The sequence below is a fragment of the Lissotriton helveticus genome, chromosome 12 (genome assembly GCF_964261635.1).
Source record: "Lissotriton helveticus chromosome 12, aLisHel1.1, whole genome shotgun sequence".
NCBI lineage: Eukaryota > Metazoa > Chordata > Amphibia > Caudata > Salamandridae > Lissotriton > Lissotriton helveticus.
This window is the reverse complement of record NC_136073.1, coordinates 634,137,243-634,158,670: the sequence shown is the minus strand read 5'-3', so window position 1 is coordinate 634,158,670 and position 21,428 is coordinate 634,137,243. Positions and strand designations below refer to the sequence as shown.

At 47.1% G+C, this 21,428-nt stretch overlaps 1 protein-coding gene across 1 annotated transcript in view; it reads right to left on the bottom strand.

Moving 5' to 3' along the window:
• Window positions 1-21,428, bottom strand: part of CTCF (CCCTC-binding factor) — a 512,861-nt gene that overhangs the window by 326,487 nt on the left and 164,946 nt on the right. The window contains exon 4 of the mRNA XM_078670971.1: window positions 17,177-17,347. Within this exon, the coding sequence (XP_078527097.1) occupies window positions 17,177-17,347 (171 nt within the window). The remainder of the gene's footprint in view (window positions 1-17,176; window positions 17,348-21,428) is intronic.

Below are 21,428 nucleotides of genomic sequence, written 5' to 3'. Positions count from 1 at the left end.
GAAGGGTGAGTGTGTCGAGGTCAGAAGTAGGGTTGTGGGTGCGACGAGGGCGGTTGTTGCGATTGCGAGCTGGGATTGAGGTCCGGTGTGGAGAGAGTTGAGTGAGAGAGTTAATCGGAAGGGAGGGGGACAAGTTGGGCGGGGAGGTGTAGGTGTGTGAGGGGTTGCAGGGGCGACGAGGGGGACGAGGGCGGTTGCTGCGAATATGAGCAGGGATTGACGCCCGGTGTGGGGCATGTTGCGTGAGGGAGTCAGCCGGAGGGGTAGGGGAAAAGTTGGGAGGGGAGGAGGAGGTGGGTGAGGGGTGTATGGGGTGTGTGGAGAGTAGTTCTTTGATGATGTGTATGTCTTCTTTGATCTGAGTGAGGGTGGCCATGATGTTGTCCATCGTGGGGTAGGTGGTGGAGGTGGGGGTGGCAGTCAAAGGTGAATGACTGACCAGGGAATTCGCGTGCAGGTGGGAGAGTTCTGGTGGGCTGGTGTTCGAGCCGGGCTGCGTTGTGTTAGTGTACGGGATGGTGTTAGGGAAGAGAGAGGTTTTGGGCGGGAGGGGTGTGGATGAGGTAGGGAGGAGGTTGGTGATATGAGTGGGGGCATTGATGGTAGGCGGGGGATCAAGGTGTAGGCTGGGAGACTGATAGTAGTGGTGGGGGTGCAGGAAGGGTAATGGGGGCTGAGAGTAGGAGGGGAAATGGGATTGGAGATGGTCCTGTTGTGGGGAGGGGGAGTTAAATTAAGAGGAGGTGTGTTCTGCGTAGTTAGTTAGAGGGTAATGGGGACTGAGAATGGGGGGGATAAAGGGAGGGATTTGTCGATGTGCGCGTCGTTCTGGTGCAGAACTGGGTTAGGTGTGTTGTGGGTGGGAGCTGTGCTGTCAGGGGTGAGAGGAGTGTTAATGACAGCTGTGGGTGTGAGAGGAGTGTTGATGGTATGTGTGGAGGTCCGAGGGTTGGTAGAGGTGGTGGGGGTGTGAGTGGTGTATGAGGGGGAGCGATCTGTGTCTGTGTTTGAGGCGTGTATGGCAACTGCCTGGTGCTGAACTGGGATAGAGGGGTTGTGGGTGGGAGATGAGAGGTCAAGGGTGGTAGGTGTGTCCCTGATTGAGGAGTATGTAGTAGCTAACTGGCGCTGAAATAGGTTGGAAGGGTTGTGGGAGCTGTGAGGTCATGGTTGGTGGGACTGGAGGAGATATGAGTGTTGGTCCGCGAATTGGAGAGGTGCTCTTTGAAAGTGGGGAACAAGTTGTCTAGTAGTTCCAGGTTCCTGTCTGTGGATTGAGATAGGACAATCCCGTTATTGTAAATAGTGATGGTGGCTCTGCCTGGAAAGAGTTGGGATGGTGTGATGGAGAGAGTTAGGCTGTGAGCTGATTTCCTAGTGGAGGAGACGGTGAGTAAGGTGAGGAACGCTTTTCTCCATTGAGCTCTGCGTGTGGTGTGGAAGATGATATCGGTGTTCAGGGATGATATCGGTGTTGCATGACTGCCCTTCTGGCGTCCAGGGTGTGCAGAGCTCGCTCTGCGCTAGTTGTTGGTTTTTGGAAAAAACTCGGTATCTGTATAGATTGGTTCATGTGGAATTTGGACACCACCTTTGGCATGAAGTGTGGGTCGGTTCTCAACACAACCCTATCATTATGTATTTGTATGTAGGGCTGTTGTAGCGTCAGTGCCTGAAGTTCGCTTACTCTGCGTAGGGACGTTATTGCAACCAGGAAAGCTGTTTTCATAGTTAGCATCTCTAGGGAGGCCTTGTGAAGTGGTTCAAAGGGTTCTTTCATGAGTTCCGTAAGGACTATGTTCAAGTTCCATGCCGGTGGAGGCACCCGCTTTGGTGGTGCGATCCTTTTTGCTCCTTCCAGGAATCTTTTCACCACCTGTGAAGTGAAGAAACTCCTGCACGTTTCTCCCCTTGTGTAGGCGACTATCGCTGCCAAGTGGACTCTTAACGAGGATGAACTTAGGTTATTCTCCAGCAGGTGCGTGAGGTACTTTAGCACCGTGGAGTCCTTCTTCATTTTATTGTGAAGTTTTTCTCTTCTGCACCACATTGTGAACCTTTTCCACTTTGCCACATAGCACTTTCGAGTGCTGGGTTTTCGTGCCTCCCGAAGAACCCTTAGGGTGCTTTCTGGTAGTTTCAAATGTGCAAACTCTATGTCCTCAGGAGCCATGCCACTAGGCTCATGCTCTCTGACTCTGGGTGCAGCACCTCCCCGTTCTGCATGGAGAGCAGGTCTTTCCTTTTGCCGAATCTGTGGGGTGCACACTGTGTCATCTCCATTATCTGCGAGTACCATGTCTGTCTGGCCCACTTCGGCGCGACCAGTATCAGAGTCATGTTGCTCGCTCTGCATTTGCTCAGCACTCTGTGCATCAGTGGTATCGGGGGAAAAGCGTAAGCAAATGTCCCGGACCAATCTATCCATAGGGCATTCCCCAGGGATCCCTCCTCGGGCTGTCTGGATGCGAAGTTTTGGCATTTTGCATTCTGGAGTGTGGCAAAAAGGTCCACTGATGGCGTTCCCCATCTGTCGAACAACCAACTTGTCTCTTGGGCATTGAGCTCCCATTCGTGGGATGCCGATGTCTGTCTGCTGAGCCAGTCTGCTTGTATGTTGTCCTTCCCTGGTAGGTGTATGGCCAGCAGGTCTATCCTGAGTGGGATGGCCCATCTCCATATCTCCTGCGCTAGCGATGAAAGCATGGTGGACTGTGTCCCACCCTGCTTGTTGATGTAGAACATCGCTGTGGTGTTGTCTGTTTGTAGCAATACCTTGTGCTTGTACAGTCTCGTCTGGAAAGCTTTCAGTGCAAGGAAGATGGTCTTAAATTCCAGGTAATTGATGTGCTTTGTCGCATCCGCTGGTGTCCAGAGACCTCTCACTTTGAGTTCCTCCATGTGAGTGCCCCATCCCTTGAGGGATGCGTCTGTGGTGATGGTCACTGTTGGTGTTGGGGGCGTTAGAGGCTTTCCCCTTGTTATGTTCTCCATGTTCCACCATGTCATTTCCTTTTGCACTGAGTGCGTTACAACCACTAGATCCTCCCAACTGCCTGTAGCTTGTGACCATTGCTCCTGTAGCCATTCTTGAATGGGTCTCATGTGGAGTCGTACATTTGGTACTAGGTGGATGCATGATGCCATCATACCCATGATCTTGCTCGCAGTCCTCACTGTCCGAGCTTGCCCCTTCTGGTAGAGGCGAGTTTCCTTCACCAGCGCTCTCGCCCTCTTCTCGCTGGGGACCACCTTGCCCTATAAGGTGTTGATCTGTGCTCCTAGGAAGATTTTCACTTGTTCCGGCTCCATTGATGATTTCTTCCAATGGATGGAGAACCCCAGGTTTAGGAGTGTGGTCGTCACTGTGTGTGCGTCCCGCTTGCATTTCTGGTATGACTTTGCTTTCACTAGCCAGTCGTCCAGGTAAGGGTATACGTGTATTCCTTGCCTTCGTAGGTGCGCTGCGACTGCTGCGAGGCACTTTGTGAAGACCCTTGGTGCTGACTTCAGTCTGAAGGCTAGTGTTATGAACTGGTAGTGGTTTTCTCCGATGGTGAACCTGAGCATATGTTTGTGCTTTCTGTTCATTGGGATGTGCAGGTAGGCGTCTTTGAGGTCTATCGTGACCATGAAATCCCCGATTTGCAACTGTGGGAACACCTCTTGTAGGGAGGTCATTTTGAACTTTTGCGTTCTTATGAATTTGTTCAGGAACCTTAGGTCCAGAATGGGTCTCATTGTTTCGTCTACTTTTGGTACCAGGAAGTACTTGAATATACCCCCTTGTTCCTTTCCCTGAAGGGGACTGGTTCTATGGCCTGCTTCTGCAGGAGCTCCTTTGCTTCTTCCTGAAGGCGCTCTAGCTGTTTGTTTGCTAGTTGTCTTCTTTTTGATTTTCTGCTTGTTGGCATCCCCTCCAACTCTATGCAGTATCCAAATTGGATGATGTTGAGAATCCACTTGTCTGATGTGATTTCTCTCCATTCTTGAAGGTAAAATCGTAATCTTCCTCCCACTGGTGTTATGTGGTCGTAGGTGTCTAGTTTGTGTAACACCTGATCCCTCCGTACGTGTTGCCCCCTGGGATCTTTCCTGTGGGGGGGCACACGGGGTTTTGCGAAGTCACTTAGAGGCGGGCTGGTGGCCCCCTCTTTTATTCTGTCCACGTCCATTTCCTCTCCCTCGAAAGGACTGGCCTCTTGGCTGGTATTGCCAGGACTGCTTATGCTGACCCTGCTGTGCTTGTGAGTCTGTCTGGTGCGTTTGTTGGAAAACCTGGTGTGATGTACCCGGCTGGTTTCCACCTCTGCCTCCGGGCCTCCGTGACGGGGCACCCCTTTTGCTACCTCTGAACTGCAATGCTACCATGGATCTCGCAGTTTCGTTATCCTTTTTCAGTTGACTGAGCTTCTCATCAACTGTTGTTCCAAACAGTGTTTCGCCGTTGAACGGTGTGTTCAGGATGCTGTGTTACACTTCTGGTTTAAAACCTGAAACCCTGAGCTAGACGTGTCTCCTCTCCGTGATGCCCATCATCATGAGCCTGCTGGAGGTGTCTGCCCCATCCAGGGCCGTCTTGAGGCAAGAATTTGCCGCGTTCTTCCCCTCCTCCACCAGTCTTTCGGCCTTTTGTTTGACCTCCTGGGGCAGGTCTTTCACCAACTGACCCAGTTCCTCCATGATCTGGTACATGTGCCTGTTGATCAGGGCGTTGGAATTTGGCATGCGCCATTGTGTTGCGGCATTCCGTTCAATCCTTCTGCCCACCAGGTCCATCCTCTTGCTCTCCTTATCTGGGGGCGGCCCAGAAGTAGTGGGCACGTTAGCCCTCTTTCTTGCTGTGGCTGTGATGATTGAGTCTGCTGAGACCGTGCCCTGAATGTAGGGTGGGTCTTTTGAGGAATGTTTGTATTTTTTCTCCGTTCTAGGAGTGACCGCCTTGCATGTTGCGGGCTCCTTGAATGCTTCCCTTCCTTGGGCCAAGACACTGTCGAGCATGGGCAGGTACTGGCTCTTTGTTTGAGTGGGGAGCAATGTCTCCAGAAGGAAGTCCGCTTTCTGCTTCTCTTCGTCGAGCTGGAGTCTGAATGCTGCTGCGGCAGTTTTTATCACCGAGTTGTAGGCTCCGATGTCGTCCGGCGGCGAGGGCCTCGAGGGATACGAGTCGACCGCCTCCTCTGGGCTTAGGGTGTCGACCTCCAGATAATCCACCTCCAGTGAGTCGGAGGGAGCCAACCCGGCGTCCGTCCTGTTGTCCTCTTCCTCCTCATAGTCGTAACTATAGTAGGGACTCTCTTCGTTTTCCTGGTCGTCGATCTCCTCGACGTCCGGTGCCTGTTCATAGGCGTCATCGTCTTCCTCCTCGACAACCTCCACCACCTGTGGCTTTGTCTTGTGGGGAATCGTGAAGGCCTTCATCTTGGCGTCGAATTCCTTCTTCCGCTGCAAGATATTTTCCATTTCGGCCTCGAGGCGCCTTTTCTTTTTCTCCATCTCGGCTGCGTGTTCCGCGTCGGATGGTTCAGCCGCCCTTTTTCGGTGGTTGGCTCGGCGCCGAGCTGGTCTTCGGCGCCTAAGTTTTCGACGGCGAACCGTGTTTCGGCGTTGGTGCTTTAGGGTCCTTCTCCCTCGATCGATCCTTTTCGGGTACGATTTTCGACGGCTTTTGCTGTTCAACAGCTCTCGGCGCCGGGGACTCCTTCTCAGAGGATCCGCTGGGCCTGGGTGTAGCCGCGGGCACCGGCGCTTTCGAGGCCTTGCCCTCGTTCTTTTGAGACTCAGGGTCTCTCGTGCTCTTAGGGGCCGTAGAGTCTCCTACCTTATCAGAAGTCTTGGTGTAATCGGTCTCTACGACCGTGTAGCTGACGTCTTCGGCGGCAGCGTTGTCCTCTTCCTCGGAAGACATCCCCAGCTCGTAAAGGGATGGAGTCGGGGATTTTTCCTGCAGGGTGGCGTGCGCTACCCTCTGCCTCTCTCTCACACGAAGGGTCTTCGAGGTGAAGGCGGAGCAGGCGTTGCAGTCCTTGCTTTCGTGATCTACCGGTAGGCAAAGGTTGCAAACCGGGTGCTGGTCCTTCCGCGCGTACTTGTGGCGGCAGTTATGGCAGAACTTGAACGGCGTGTTGTCCATCTGAGCGCTCAGGGGCCCCCAGGTCGTACGTTAGTCGACGGGCGTCGAAGTTCTCGAAGATTTCTCCTTCTTCTTCGATGGCCCTTGGTTGATTAAGTCTCCTGGAGTCTTCTGAGATGTTTTCCTTCCAATTTCTGTATTCTTCTTCTTTCTCCAAAAATGTCTGGAGCCCAAACGGGAACGATCCAGACCCGACCGCGGAAAAAAGAATCTGAAGATGGCGCCCAAGAGTGGGAGCTTCTGCAGGAAGCATGCCGACGTCACCGGAAATACACCCAAGGAGGTGTGACGCCGACGCCCACCTGGGCTACGAAAAAAAACAAAAAAAAACAAAGAAAAGACTACGAATCCGGACCCAACCACAAGACCGCGGAATAATGCACAGCATAGTGAATCCAGAAAGATTCACGCTGCAAAACGAATCATTCCAATGAGGTCAAAAAAGAAAATCGGCCACCAAGTACAATTAGACTAACATTACCACTTCCAAATGACGCTCCTAAAAAGCTACAAAACAACTTTAATAAGCTGCTGTATCCTATCATGCACAGCAAGGTCAGTCACATACAGTTGGTTTTCGGCTCACCATACAACATAATCTTTATAAAAGGATTGCTTTTGATTGAGAAATTCCTCCCACAGGTTTTGTTTTTTTTAAATTCTCAAGCCAACTACCTTCTTGTAAGCTTTTTTTCCCCGAAGACGTTAGCTATATATGCTATCCAATTTCTAGGTCTCTTTGCATGAGTGTGCAGTAGTTGCTGACAGTTCTGGATTGAGCTACAGTTCAATAGAAGGAATGTCTGTAGAAAAAAAAGCCTAGACGTGCTCCTCCGCCCACCCTTCCCCCCAATTGGTAAAAGTGGCAAATTAAGGAAGTGTGTTTTCCCTGTGAATGTGTTCGCTGTGAAGGGTGGTCTCATGGCTTGCCCTTAAACCAGTCTGGAGGGGGTGTTACATTTGAGCAGTGTTAAAATCACAGGGGAGTCCAGATCTACTGACCCTCACCTAACCAGTCAGTTGAGGAGTTCAAAATCAGATGTCTGATGTCCCGTTTAACATATAAATGCAAGCTGTGACAGGTTTCACCCAATTGTTGGTTCAACTGGTTACGTCATGGTCAAGAAAGGTGCAGGTTGTCGCTAAAACTGGTGTGGATGTTCTTTATGTAAGCCTAGAGCTGGGATATTAATAGGGAGTTCTGTTCTTTTCTACAGCGATGGGAGTCTAGCTCAGAATGGTTGTGTGAAATCAATCTTCATGTGTAAGGGGTGTTTTACTTGGCCCAGTGACAGAAAATTTGAATGATTATGCTGCTCTACTGGTTGGTCTCTTTGCATCTTTCAATATGTTCATACATTCTTTCAATATATTTATACAGCCATATTGCATTTACTGAAGAGCCATTCTACCAATTTCAACGATGCCAGATGGAGATGCAACTGCATGCCCTTAACCCTAGAAAGAAAGTCTGGTGTGCAAGCAAGTCTCTTAGGAGCCCTTTATGATACCTGCAGTAGATCAGTGAACTACCATTGTCTAGGTTATTCCCTAAAAATGAGAAAAGCATTGGTCTTAGAATGCTTCAACTTTTTTAAAGTGGATGGTATGAGCGCAATTCAGGGTGGTGCTGGGGTGGCAAGCATAAAGAAATCTCCCTGATCAATTCATGAAAATAGCACTGCCCCCCCCCCCCCCCCGACCCCCCCTTACGCCTCGGTACCCGGTACCTAGAAGCAGATATTTGGCATTTTGTGTTTTCTGCTGTGGGTGTGAAAAACTCTGTTCCCCGACAATGTATTAAAGGACTTTACTTTAAACACCATCTTGTGATTTTCTTGGTAGATATTGGACTAAATGTTCACTCACAGAAGAGGCATTATTCTGATTGACAGACCTCTTGGAATGGGCAATCTTGAACTGAATCGGTTTACAGTGTAAGGGTTCTGGATTAGCTCTCTTTTGACTAATGTGTGACAAAAAAGGATGCCAACCTCCTTCTCTGATCAAGATGCCGGTATACCCTATATTCTAGGTTTTTTTTCATTGTGCATCTCAGGTAGGACTCCCCTGAGCACATTAGTATTCTCTTATCCATCACAATTTTCTCTCCTCACTATAGATGCAGGCAAAAAGGGGCACCAGAGGAAGGTAGGGATCCTTGGCCCTGATGAATGCTCCAGACCCGGATGGGCTTATAGGGATGTGCACAAACATGTTGGCCTGACTATTTTACAGCAGTGTGAGTCATTGCTCTCCTACTACCGCCCCTCCAGATTTTACCCTTACCCAATATACCCACTAGTAAAGGCAATTAGCAGGGATACATTAAGGCAGTGGTCTTCAAACTTCTTGATGCTGCCCGCCCCCCGAAAAAAAACTCATCTGGGCCCACCCACAATTGTTTCACACTTATGCTGCTAAATTGGTAATCTTTAAATAAGTCTAAACCTATTTAAACATTGCAGTTCAGCTCTCTCACCCTTTTTACACATACTCCCAGTCAGGATATACATGACAAAAGTCATTTGTGATGGCCCATTACACATTGGCTTACTGCCGCTCATGTTAAGACTCAAAGGAAAGCATGATGCTTCTCTTGGCCAAAGACTGCCCCCCCACACTCCCCCCCCTCCCCATCACTTAAGCCCCCCCCCCCCAGTTTGAAGACTTCTGCATTAAGGTATTTTTAACTTATCTGGATCCCTCTATTGTCTGCGCAGAGTCCAAACAGGAGGGGAAGTTAGCCCTGGAGGCCCTGCCCTTACAGGGTGGGGAGAGGATGAACTTCCTTCCCTCTCTTTAGCACTCCCACAGAGATTATGTGACTGTCCAAATGGGACCTTTTGGTTGTCTGTCTCTAGGCAGGAATACCAATTGCGTATTCTACCTGAAGCTTCTGTACTTTTTGTGGTAACCACGTCAAGAATACCAGCGTCAAATGGGTCAAACTTTTGACTAAAGTAAAAGCAGATTTCTGACCTTCAGCCCAAATTATTTTGTAAGAGGCTGCAAATAATTGAAGATTTTTAAAACGGTCTGCAGATTGTTGCCCAGATCAACAAGTTACTTACCTTTAGAAACACTCTGTTGGATAAGCTAACTGCAGATTGCTTATCTAATGATATTCCCCAGGTGTCAGACTGGGTCCTAAAACTCAATTGCTGCACTCCTGCACGCCAATAGGTGAGGTCATTCCACTTTGGGAGCACACAGTGAAACCGTATATATGCTTGTTCGCACCCTAAGAGGCAGATCGCATCAGCAAATTGGCCTTACTAGTATTCAGATCTCAAATGAGGGACTTTTTTTTACATGGAAGAGAGTCTATTCCACAGAACGGGGAGGTGGGATGCTGATGGGGAATCTATGGTTAGAATATCTACCAAAACGATCATTACCAAAAGTAAATAATTTGCCCTTCAGATGTATACTTCGAAACGCAGAATCCTCACATTATGAATAGATACCAAAGCAGTATCTTCCCAGATGGTGGGTCTGTGGAATGACTCCGATAAGAAAAGAAAAAAAAAGTCTTTCAGGACCTTACGAGCAAAACACCCATCCGACTGACCGGACTATCAGGCAATAAGTACTTCGTGAACTTGTGCACTGATGCCCAGATAGCATCCTGACAAACGTCTACAACAGCAACGCCACGTTCTAGAGCAGTAGTAGCAAGTGGGATGAGCCCCTAATTCTTCAAGAGGCTGCTTCTTAGCTAACACATTGCAGCTTTTAATGCAGAGCACCATCCTAAAGATGGTTCTTTTCTTTGTTCCTAAGTAACCCACAAAACGTTCATCATCCACCCAATGATCCCTGTACGATCCATGTAGAAACTGAGGGCTCTCCTGGGGTCCAAACGATGGAGTTCCTCAGACTCCTTTGAGGGGTGAAGCATAGCAAAGATAGTCAGACCGATAGCATGTCCCACATGGAAAGGTTTGAACACTTTTCTAAAAAATGTCCCTCAGTTTTCAACACCAGATTTTCTGGTAAAAATGTTCCGTACAGATCCTGGACTAAGAGTGCCTGCCGCTCACTAATGCGAAAAGCTGACGTATCGCAACCAAAAATAGAGTTTTTAGCATCAAGTGACGTAGTGCAAAACTGCGTATTGGCTGAAATGTGGTGCACATTGGAAAAGTGAGAACCAAATCCAAGTCCTGCCAATCACACATGGGCTTCAGTGGAAACATGCCGCAAACCTTTGAGAAATCTCATTACAATATGGGGGTTAAAGGAAGTGGGCTGATCCGCCAACCTTAAGAATGCTGAAAGGGAGGCACAATCTTCAAAAGTGCCTACTGGACTAACAACAAAACAAACACTTCAGACAGACTAGCTTGTGGTGGGTCAATCTGATAAGCACTGCTCCAAGTCACAAATCTGTCCCACTGCCAGCATACAGAGTTCGTAGATGGTTTCTTACAGCCAGAATATCAGCAACCTCAGGAAGAAGCTCAACGGAAACTAGCTGCTGCAGCTCAATCTCCACTAATGGGGGCGTAGTTTGCAGAAGCCTGGATGCAGGACCCTGCCCTGTTACTGCAACAGCAGGTCCTCTTGAAGCAAAAGCTTGATCGGAGGACAGATGCTCTGGTCTAAAAGTTCTAGATACCACACCCTCCTGTCTCAATCCAGAGCCACTAGGGAGACTTTGACCCAATCAGTCTTGATCTTCAGAACTCGAGCCATGGAGGAGTTGAAGGGAAGGCATACAGTCTATAGCTCCATTCTAGGTGGAACAATGGTGTTTTGGGGGGTAACATATTTCCCTTGCACACTGGTGCAAAACAAAAAAACTTGTCAGACTAGAGCAGTCTGAAGGCACGGATGAAAAGGAAGTGACGTCAGCACACTTGAGTGGCACTCATGTGCCGCCCAGCTTGTCGGTGAGAGCTGCATGATACCACCTACCAGCGCCTAGGAGTACTACTTTTTAGTTTCCAGGTCCAGTTTGGTGCCCAAGGTAACATTCACAAGGTAAGGAATATATGTGGTTAGAAATACCCATTAAAACAGTTTATTGTCACAGGCAGCAGAGACAGTCGCTGTTTCAGTTAGAAGCGCAAATCATGAGGTTAGAGTGTCTGGCTCGAGACAGAGAAGGGGCTGCGACACGTCGGCAGCTTCACCTAGTTCAGCAACAATACCAGGGTGAGCTCTTGGACGAGACGCGGGGAGCGCAGCTCACCACAGAGTAGAATTTATCAATGGGGAGACAAGTTCGGGAGACTCCTCTATAGGCTATGCCAACAGGCACAAACATACACTCCACTTCCAGGTATCCGTGATTCCAATAGCGTACTGGTGACAGACCCTATGGTGCTTTCGGATAGTTTCACGGCATATTACCAGTCGTTATATACAGCCCGCAAAGTTCTTGATACCCCCGTAATTGTACAGTTCTTTGATGATATCCCTCCGAATGACTTCTCTGCAGAGGCTCGGAGGTCCCTCAAGCCCCCTCTGACACTGCAGGAACTCACCACTGCACAGGCTGATCTGCGCACTGGGAAGGCACCTGGCCCAAACGGCCTCCCCAGGCAATTTTACAAAACCTACATGGCCCAGCTTGGCCATACTTATAGGGCAGCCGCACAAGAAGAAGCCCAGGCTGCATGCATGCCCCCAGACTGGAGGCACGCAGAAATCTTTCCGCTTCAGAAGCTGGGTCGACCTCCGGAGCTCCTTGCCTCCTATCGCCCAATCTCCCTCTTAAACGTTGAGGCGAAGCTTCTCGCCAAAGTGCTTGCCACCAGACTCCTGGCTCACTTTCCTGATCTGATTCACCCGGCGGAGGCGGGTTTTACGACCCGGCGCGCCACACAACATAACTTACTTTGAGTCAACAATGCGATCACCGCCGTGGATTGCCTTCATCGCCCAGCGGCTCTTCTTTTGGCCAACATCGACAGATCGTTCGACTCAGTCAGTTGGACCTATTTATTTATCCTCCAGGAGCATTTAAATTTCGGCCGCAAATTCATATCATACATACTTATGTTATGCCATGGACTGACTGCATCAATGCGTATAGCTGGTAGTGTGTCTCCACCCTTCTCAATTGGCCGAGCACCATGCAGGGTTGCCTACTTTCTCCATTATTGTTTGCCTAGGCCATCGAGCCGCTTGCGGCCTGGGTACGTCTGGATGGCCAAGTCAGGGGCTTTGAGTAAGCCACTGAAATCTCAGATCAAATAGCACTGTATGCAGACAATGTTCTCTTCTTAATGACAGATCATCATAGGTCAGGCCCCCAAATCTTTCAAATCATGAGGATATTTGGTGAGACTTCGGGTCTTTTTATGAATATGAATAAGTCCAAACTGTGGACTCTACGTGGTCCTCGGGCGATTATAGATGGGCTGCGGATCTCTATCGGACACAGGTTGGCATGAAATATCTGGGGGTCTTCATAACGGACAGACAGGAGCTCTCCAAGGGGCGAAATATTGCCATGGTTCTGGCTAAGGTTAAAACAGAGCTAAGTCTAGGCGTGTTTGCCCTTATCCTTGTATGGCCGTTCAGCAATCTATAAATATCTCTCCCATGGCTCCAAATACAAAATCACCCCTACCCCATTCCGCAGATATGGTTCAGACGGATCAACTCCATGCTAAATGGGTTCCTGTGGGGGTGTGGAGCGGTCAGACTGGTGCTTCGCACCTTCTTTCTCGCCACTTATTGTGGGGGGATCGCGGCCGACGATGTGCTGTCGTACTACGCGGCCTCTCACCTACAAGTTCTAAATGACTGGTGTCATGGTCCAAGAGACGAACCAGCATACGCCATTGAGAGATGGCTGCTAGGGGACACTTCACTATACAAATAAATATTCGGCAGTCTGAATACCTGCCCCGCCCCCCCTTCCCGGCCACTAAAGTACTATTGACAACATGGCGACAGTTACTTCTCCGTATAGACTGGCTGAACAGTCTTATGCGCGAGGCCCTACTATAGTGTAATAGCCTCATTCCACACTTGCAACACCTACAGGGCTTCAAAGGCTGGGACCGAGTCGGAATTTCCTCACTGGGAGACGTTCTCCAAGGCCTCACTCTTAAATCCCTTTCAGACCTACATGCTGCAAACTCAATTCTACAAATATGTACAATCCCGCACGCCTTTGCACCCTATCCTAGCGACCTTACAGCCCTTCCTGAAGTTAGCCCACTGGAAGGGAAACTCCTCATGAGGGACCTAGAGGACCATAAAATCTCCAAAATATACCAGGCACTAGTCACTCATAGCGCCTCCACGCTGGAGACACTTAGAGAAACCTGGCAAACTGAGATGGGTCCTATTGACAACAACGACTGGAGAGAGGCTCTTGAGTCCCCTGTGGGGGCTGTAGTTTCTTCGCGCTTGAGTTTGATCCAGCTAAAGTACTTACATAGAGCATTTTACACACGCCAGAGGTTTTGGAGGGCAGGGCTCATTGCCTCCCCAGCGTGCTTACGCTGTGGGGCAGAAGAAATTACATTCTTACACACGGTATTGACATGTCCAGCTCTTGATAGGTTCTGGAAAGGAGTATTTCGGTGCCTGGGTGAGTTGCTGGGGTGTACCTTACACAGCACACCATGACTTATTACATATTTCTGAAGAGGTCGGGGGCAACAGGTACAAACGCCACCTGCTGTTCCTGGGCCTGACCTTGGCTAAACACAACATAGCCCTCTCTTGGAAAGCAGAATCCCCACCCCTGCTGGAAGTTTGGAAACAAGGATTAGATTTCTGTATGGGGTTGGAGGAGCCTGTGTTTAAGACTCGGGATGTCCTCAAAAACACGCATTCATATGGCAGTACTGGGCAGACTACAGAGGCATTGCCCTGACACCACAGCCCACATCTTCAGACTTATAGCTTGTAGATGAAAGAGGGGCTTAAACAAACCAAGGTAACATTAGGTGGTACCACTAAGCTTGAGCCTTAGTTGGGTTCTAAAGATGTTTTCTTTTCTTAAATATCCACTGTGTTCTGAGAAGCTAGTCCTAACGAAGACCTACACATAGTGAGTCCATGACAATATGAAGATGTTGGATCAGTCACCTCTAGAACATTATAACACTTGTCCTTCTGAATGTCTTTCACAAATGTTTGAATGAATTCCCACGAAGATCAATCATAACAGCCCAGCAGCTTTCAGTGTTGTTCACGCTGTTGCACAAAAATTTCTCCCAATGCAACCAAAGCCTTTGCTCTTCCTTTCCGTAGGTGTGGATGCCTGGCATTTTCTGTCCACTGATACAAACACCAAATCTGGTTTCAAGCCTGCTCTGCAATCTTGTTCAGGAGGCTTATATTTAGGTAGATTTTGGTCTGTTACTTTTGTTTTTCTAGTGTAAAAAATATATACTCTAAATTAACAGAATTCAGGGACAAGAGGGAGAAGAGCTAGCTTCAAACCCTGGCAAAAGTCAAAGGAATTACAGTACAGATGGGAAATTATCCCTTAGAAAGCAGTTTCATCTCTTCTCTTCTCAGAACCTCAGGGGCTGTGGTAATGTCATGTATAGGAAAGGAACTGAACATAGACCAAGGAGTTGAAGGAAGTGTAAAAGGCGGTTAATCAATGTTAGTGCTTCTATCAATGCATCTTCTGTAATGCGATGCCTTAAACATTCTCTTTCTTGTAGAAGGAGGTAGATCCTCAAGCAAGTGAATAATTCACACTACTGACAGCCACAGGTTAAGGTAGACCTCGGACTGGAAAGAAGACCAAGGCAACACTTTGCACAATTATCAATTTTGAAGGAAACTCATGTTCACTTAAAGAAGCTTTTTCTATTGGGTCACTAAATAAAAGTGAACATTGGAGCAGGAGAGTACAACATATCTACTGACCCTCACCTAACCAGTCAGCTAAGGAGTGAAAAATCAGATGTTTAATGTCCCATTGAACCTATAGATGTAAGTTGTGACAGCTTTTGCCCAATTGTTGGTCAACTAGTTAGGGGATGGTCAAGGGAGGTGTAGGTTGCTGCTAAAACTAGTGTGGATGTTTTTTATAAGAGCATAGAGCTGGCATATTAATAAGGAGTTCTGTTCTTTTCTACAGCGATATAGTCTAGCTCAGAATGGTTGTGTGAAATCAATCTTCACGTCTAAGGGGTGTTTTACCTGTCCCAGTACTCGGAGTCGCTTGTATACTGTGAACCATGTCCTACAACATTTACCCACAGACAGTTTAAGTATTGTGAGGTCTCCTGAGAGTTGATCTGTGGTGTAGAGGTTTGAAAGTGGTGTGTTTCTTTTAAAGTATTTAATGAAAAGCCAGCAAGCTAAGCATCAGTTCGTGGTTGTATCTGGTCTGGGTAGTGATCTTCCTTGGTTTGAATGCTCATTAGCATGACAATACTCCTTCGTTACCTTGGACATGCCCAAATCCTTTGCCTCTTTATAAATCTGACAAAGAGAATACAGATGATAGAAAGTTAACAGCTTGACTGCTTCTACCCATCAAATAACAGATAACTTACATCCCCGGAACAGGCATGCAATATTGCAAACAAACAGTGCATGAAGTTCAAAACACTATGCATGATACAAATGGTTTTCCATGATATGGGTCATTATTTTTTTACATCTCAAAAAAGACAGAACATTTGAATGATTATGCTGCTCTACTGGCTGGTCTCTTTACATCTTTCAATATGTTCATATATTTTTCAACATATTTATACAGCATATTGTATTTACTGAAGAGGCAATCTAATCATTTCAACTATGTCAGATTAAGATGTAAAGAGAAGTAAAGAATTTTTCTCATCACTGAACATTTATGCTCAGATGTGGTCAATTTCTGTACTGAATGAAGCAATACTGAAGGAGAAGATTCAAATCTTGCCAGCAAAGGAATTCGAAGTCAAGGGATAGTTTCAAATCAATGTGAAGTTCGAAAATGTCTTTTTTTATGGCAAAAATGTATTGACACAAAACAGGGATTGCCACTCAAACACGTAAACCCGCCACTGTACATTTGATACACACACCACCCATGTGTGTACCAATATACACATGCTGCTAGCCCAATGTTTTGGGAGTACACATAACAGCAGAACTATAAACAAAATGGGCCAGTAGGTTTCACTGTCAGGCAAAAATATCTGGCCAAGCTTTTTATATTCCAATGCCCTATATAACCACCACTTTATGAGCTGTAATCATGGCAGGGACAGTAGCCTCTGCCCACAATGAAGGCACACTTGTTGCACCCCTCAAGGTCACTGGACGGGTCCAGGACTAGTCATGGAGAGGCCTAGACCTCTGTGCACACGCTTGGAATAGTATGAAGAAAGGGACAACATAAAAACAGGATACAAGTTATGCATGAGGTGGGGCACTTAGACTCGTGACACAGGAGAATGCCCATATATGATGCAGAGGACATTCCAGTGTTATCAGTTCTCAGCTAGCAACATACACACTGGAGGGCATATGTACTCTCGAACACTGAGAATGTTTAAAAGTAAATTGCCAAGACAATTCACAAAATGCCTCCAAATAAATTAAAGGGATTAGAACAAGATCTATCCAACACTATGGCACAGCGACAGTGCTGGCTTATTCAGAGTCTCATTGTGATAAAAAAATAAAAGCTGCACGAAACTGAGTCCATACATAAACGTAGACTGCAATTAGTCAAAGACTTGACTGAAATATAACTCTGGTATTTTAATTAAAATAAGAAATGTGGCATAATCAGAGCTTTGATAGAATTCATACCTCCAAATCATACAAAAGAGTAATAATAGAGCTCAGATATAGAATGAGCACTGCAAACAATTGTCACCTCCCTCTATGGCACCAAATGTGACAGCGGATTTTTATACAAAGCAAGTAGATTTCTCAAGTATCCAATCTCTTGTACAAGTAGAAATTTTATAAAATATCACATCCCCGACAGTGAATCTTAATTATTATATTATGCCAAAACAATTATCAACTGATGTGGTGCCACAGCACGTTTGCTGTATTTTAAACAAAGTTCAGACTTTAATGAAATATTTATTTCTTCCATGAATACTTTACCTGTGTGCGTGTTTAAGTGATTCCGCAGGAGCGTGACTGTTCTGAACGCCCTACCACATAAATGACATTTGTGTGGTCTTTCATCGGTGTGGCTTTTCATGTGTCGATCAAGGTTAGATCGCCTGGGACAGGTATAACTGCACAGCTCACATTGGAATGTTTTTTTTACACCTACAAATAAAAATTGCAACACTTAAAAATGATAACCCACTTTCTATACAACCAAAACAGCTATTACTAAAACCATTAACAAGGATAGATATTAAACATTATTATTAAGACGTCACTCATTTAACTATCAGTCATGTTGGCTGGAATGGCAGGCGGATGCCGAGGGATGAGCCTTCAGAGGCAATCTACTGGTACTGAGTTTCCCAGAGGACGCATCTCAAATGTTTTCTGGAATGATGGCTACAGGACTTAATCCAAGAAAAAACTGTCAGCGTGTTTTATTATTGAGCAAACGATTTGTTGTTGAATAAACTTATAGGACTTTCACTAAAAAAATCATTAAAATGCTATGGGATAGGGACACGGTTTAATAGGGAACTTCCAGAATAAGGATGTTTTAGAATAGAACAGACTGGACCAGACCCCAGACTTGACGAGATATTATCTCTACAACAAGTCAAAGATGACCTCCTAACTCTACTTGACCTGATTCTACACCAACCCAAAATCAAACGATATGAACAAGACTAACACAAACCTCCACAGTGACCACTCCAAATTCACCCAACAGCTGCACGAACGCTCTCCGAAACATCAGCCCCTAAGGTGGAGAACAGAGCCCTTCCCGAAAGCTCCACTCGTCCGATCCGAAGGAAAAAACACTTATCGGCTGAAGATATACTCTCCCTACTCCGCTCCTATGATGTTCCGCATCTCACCATTAACAGACTTCTAGAGGTATAGTTGTAAGAAAGTGGCTCTATATATACTGGACCAAAGTAAGGTACAGTGTGTATAGAGTTCCCAGTCTTCAGAGGTATAGCAGAGGTTAAAGTTAGATATAACGTTACTCTTTAAAGTGGTAGCTTGGTCGAACAGTAAGGCAGCATTAGAGGACAGTGTAAAGCATTTGTTGTACATACTCAGTCAGCAAATGGTCTCACACACGCAAGAACTAAACTCTAGGCCAATTGTTTTGTATCAAAAGATATAGTTGTTTTATTTTAGAACCAACAGGTATCAAAATATACTTGTGGGGTGCGCATCTGTCTTGGTGACAGAGGTGAGTGCTTTAAAGTCCACACAAAACCTCATCTCTCTCTTTCCACCCTGTGGATGAGGCTTGGGGACCAGAACCACTGGGCTAGTCCAGGGGCTCTCAGAGGGTTCAATAACCCCTAACTCCAGCATCTTGTCGACCTCAGCTTTGATGCTTTCCTTGACTTGGTTTGATTGTCTATAAATCTTGTTTTTGACAGGGTTACTGTCACCAGTGTCCACATCATGGGTACACCAGTTGGTCAGACAAGGGGTCAGGGAAAAGTGACTAGCAAACTGTTGCAAGACTGGCTAGCAATCAGTCTGCTGTTGGGCAGAGAGGGTGTCTGAAAAGACCACTCCATCCACTGACCCATCTTTTGGGCTATAGGAGAGGAGATCAGGAAGAGGTTCACTCTCTGCTTCCTGTTCCTCATCAGTCACCATCAGCATGGTGATGCCAGCCCCATCATTGTAGAGCTTAAAGAGGTTTACATGGATAACCCTTTTGGGTGTTTGGGTGTCCTGCTTGTCCCGTGGTCAACTAAGGAATATGCTACTTACCAGTATGCATCTGTTCTTGGCATGTAGGGCTGCTGACATTCATATCTGTGCATAGATCGCCACCTAGTGTTGGGTCCGGATGATTGCACATTGTTGTCCTGGAAGAGTCTTCGAAGTATCACGAGATAGGTGGCTCCTCCCTCGGACTACAGTGCACATGGGCATCCTCAGATTGTTTTTAGCCATTGTGGCAGAGATGGAGTATAGTACAGAAAGAGATGTCCATGCAAAGAGTGAATGCTGCAGCTGCGACAGGCACCGGGGAGGCGATATGAATGTCAGCAGCCCTACATGCCAAGAACAGATGCATACTGGTAAGTAGCATATTCCGTTCGAGGCATGTGGGCTGCTGAATTCATATCTGTGCATAGAATGTATAGCAGTATCTCCCCTAGCGGTGGCTACCTGTGTCAGCTGCAGCAGTCTGGAAAGAGTTTTGAGAACAGCCTATCCTACAGCAGCTTGCGGTTGTGTTGTTGACCATGTGGCTGCTCTGCAAATGTCATGTAGAGGAATATTTCCCAGGAAAGCCATGGACGCCCCTCGCTTACGTGTGGCATGCGCTCTAGGGGGGACTGTTAAGGTGCGTTTTGCCTTCAAATAACATATTTGTATGCACTTAACTATCCATCTGGCTATCCCTGATTTTGAAATAGGGTTACCCTTGTGTTGTGGCGAGAAGGCAACAAACAATTGTTTTGTCTTGCGAAATGTTTTAGTTCTGTCTATGTAATATAGCAGAGCTCTTTTGACATCAAGGGTATGCAAGGCCCTTTCAGCTACTGTTTGTGGGTTCTGAAAGAACACCGACAGGTCTATAGTCTGATTGATATGGAAATGGGATACCACCTTTGGCATGAACTTAGGGTTTGTTCTAAGAACTACTCTATTTGCATGTACTTGAATGAATGGCTCTTGAATAGTTAGGGCTTGCAGCTCACTAACTCTTCGAAGCGAAGTAATGGCAATAAGAAAAGCGACTTTCCAAGTAAGAACTTGTAGTTCGCATGAGTGCAGTGGCTCAAAAGGTGGTCCCATTAGTCTGGTTAAAACAATGTTTAGATTCCAGACTGGTGAAGGTGGGTGTTTTGGAGGAATTACGCATTTGAGTCCTTCCATAAATGCTTTAATTGCTGGCACCCTGAATAGTGAAAGGTGTTGCCTGTTTTGCAGATATGCTGCTAACGCAGCTAGGTGTATTCTGATGGAAGAAAAAACTAAATTGCAGCATTGGAGGTGCAATAGGTAGCAAATGATGTTTTGAGTGGAAGCATCAAGAGGGTCAATGTCATTGTTATTACAGTAAATGACGAAACGTTTCCACTTTGCTGCATAGCATGCTCTGGTAGTGGGTTTTCTTGCCTCTTTGATAATATTCATTCAGTGTGGAGGCAAGTTGAGGTATCCAAATTTTAAGATTTCAGGAGTAAGATCGCCAGGTTCAGCTGTTGTGGATCTGGGTGTTGGATTTCGCCATGGTTCTGCGTTAGAAGACTGGGTGTTAGGTGCAGTCTTTGATGAGGCACCACTGACCGTTCTAGGAACGTTGTGTACCATGGTTGCCTCGCCCACGTGGGAGCAACTAGGATTCGCGTCAGCGAATGTTGGCGCATTTTGCGTGCCACCAGCGGTATTAGTGGAGCTGGGGGAAAAGCGTACGCAAATTTGCCTGACCAGTTCATCCATATCGCATTGCCTTGCGACTGCGGATGTGGGAACCTGGCGGCAAAGTACTGGCATTTTGCGTTTTCGCTTGTGGCAAACAGATCTATTTCCGGGTGTCCCCACTTCCGGAAGAATGGTTGGAGCACTTTGGGATTAATTTCCCATTCGTGTATCTGTTGGCTGTGCCTGCTTAGGAGGTCGGACACTTGGTTGTCCTTGCCTGGGAGGTGTTCTGCCATGAGGAAAATGTTTCTTTGAATGGCCCATTTCCACATTGCTTGAGCTAGGTGCGACAGCTGTGGCGAGTGTGCGCCTCCCTGTTTTTTAATGTAATACATAGCGGTCATGTTGTCCGTCCGGATCAACACAGTTTTGTTGCGCAAGTGTGTCGCGAAAGCTTTCAGGGCTAGAAAGATGGCCATCAACTCCAGGAGGTTGATATGCATTTTCTTTTGCTGTACAGTCCAGAGTCCCTGCACTGTGTAGTGTAGGACATGGGCTCCCCATCCTAGTAGGGATGCGTCCGCTGTTAACACTATTTGTGGGACAGGCTCCTGGAACAGTCGACCTTTGCAAAGGTTTTGTGGATTCCACCAATGCAGAGAGTTGTATGCACGACTGGTCACCAACACTAGGTCTTTTAATTGCCCGTGAGCCTGGTTCCACTGCCTTGCTAGGCACTCTTGTAGCGGGCGCATATGTAGTCTGGCGTGAGGGACTATGAATATGCAGGAGGCCATCATGCCTATTAGCTGCATAAACACTCTAGCTGGTAGTGAGTGTTGGGGTCTGAACTTTTGTATCAGCGACTGCA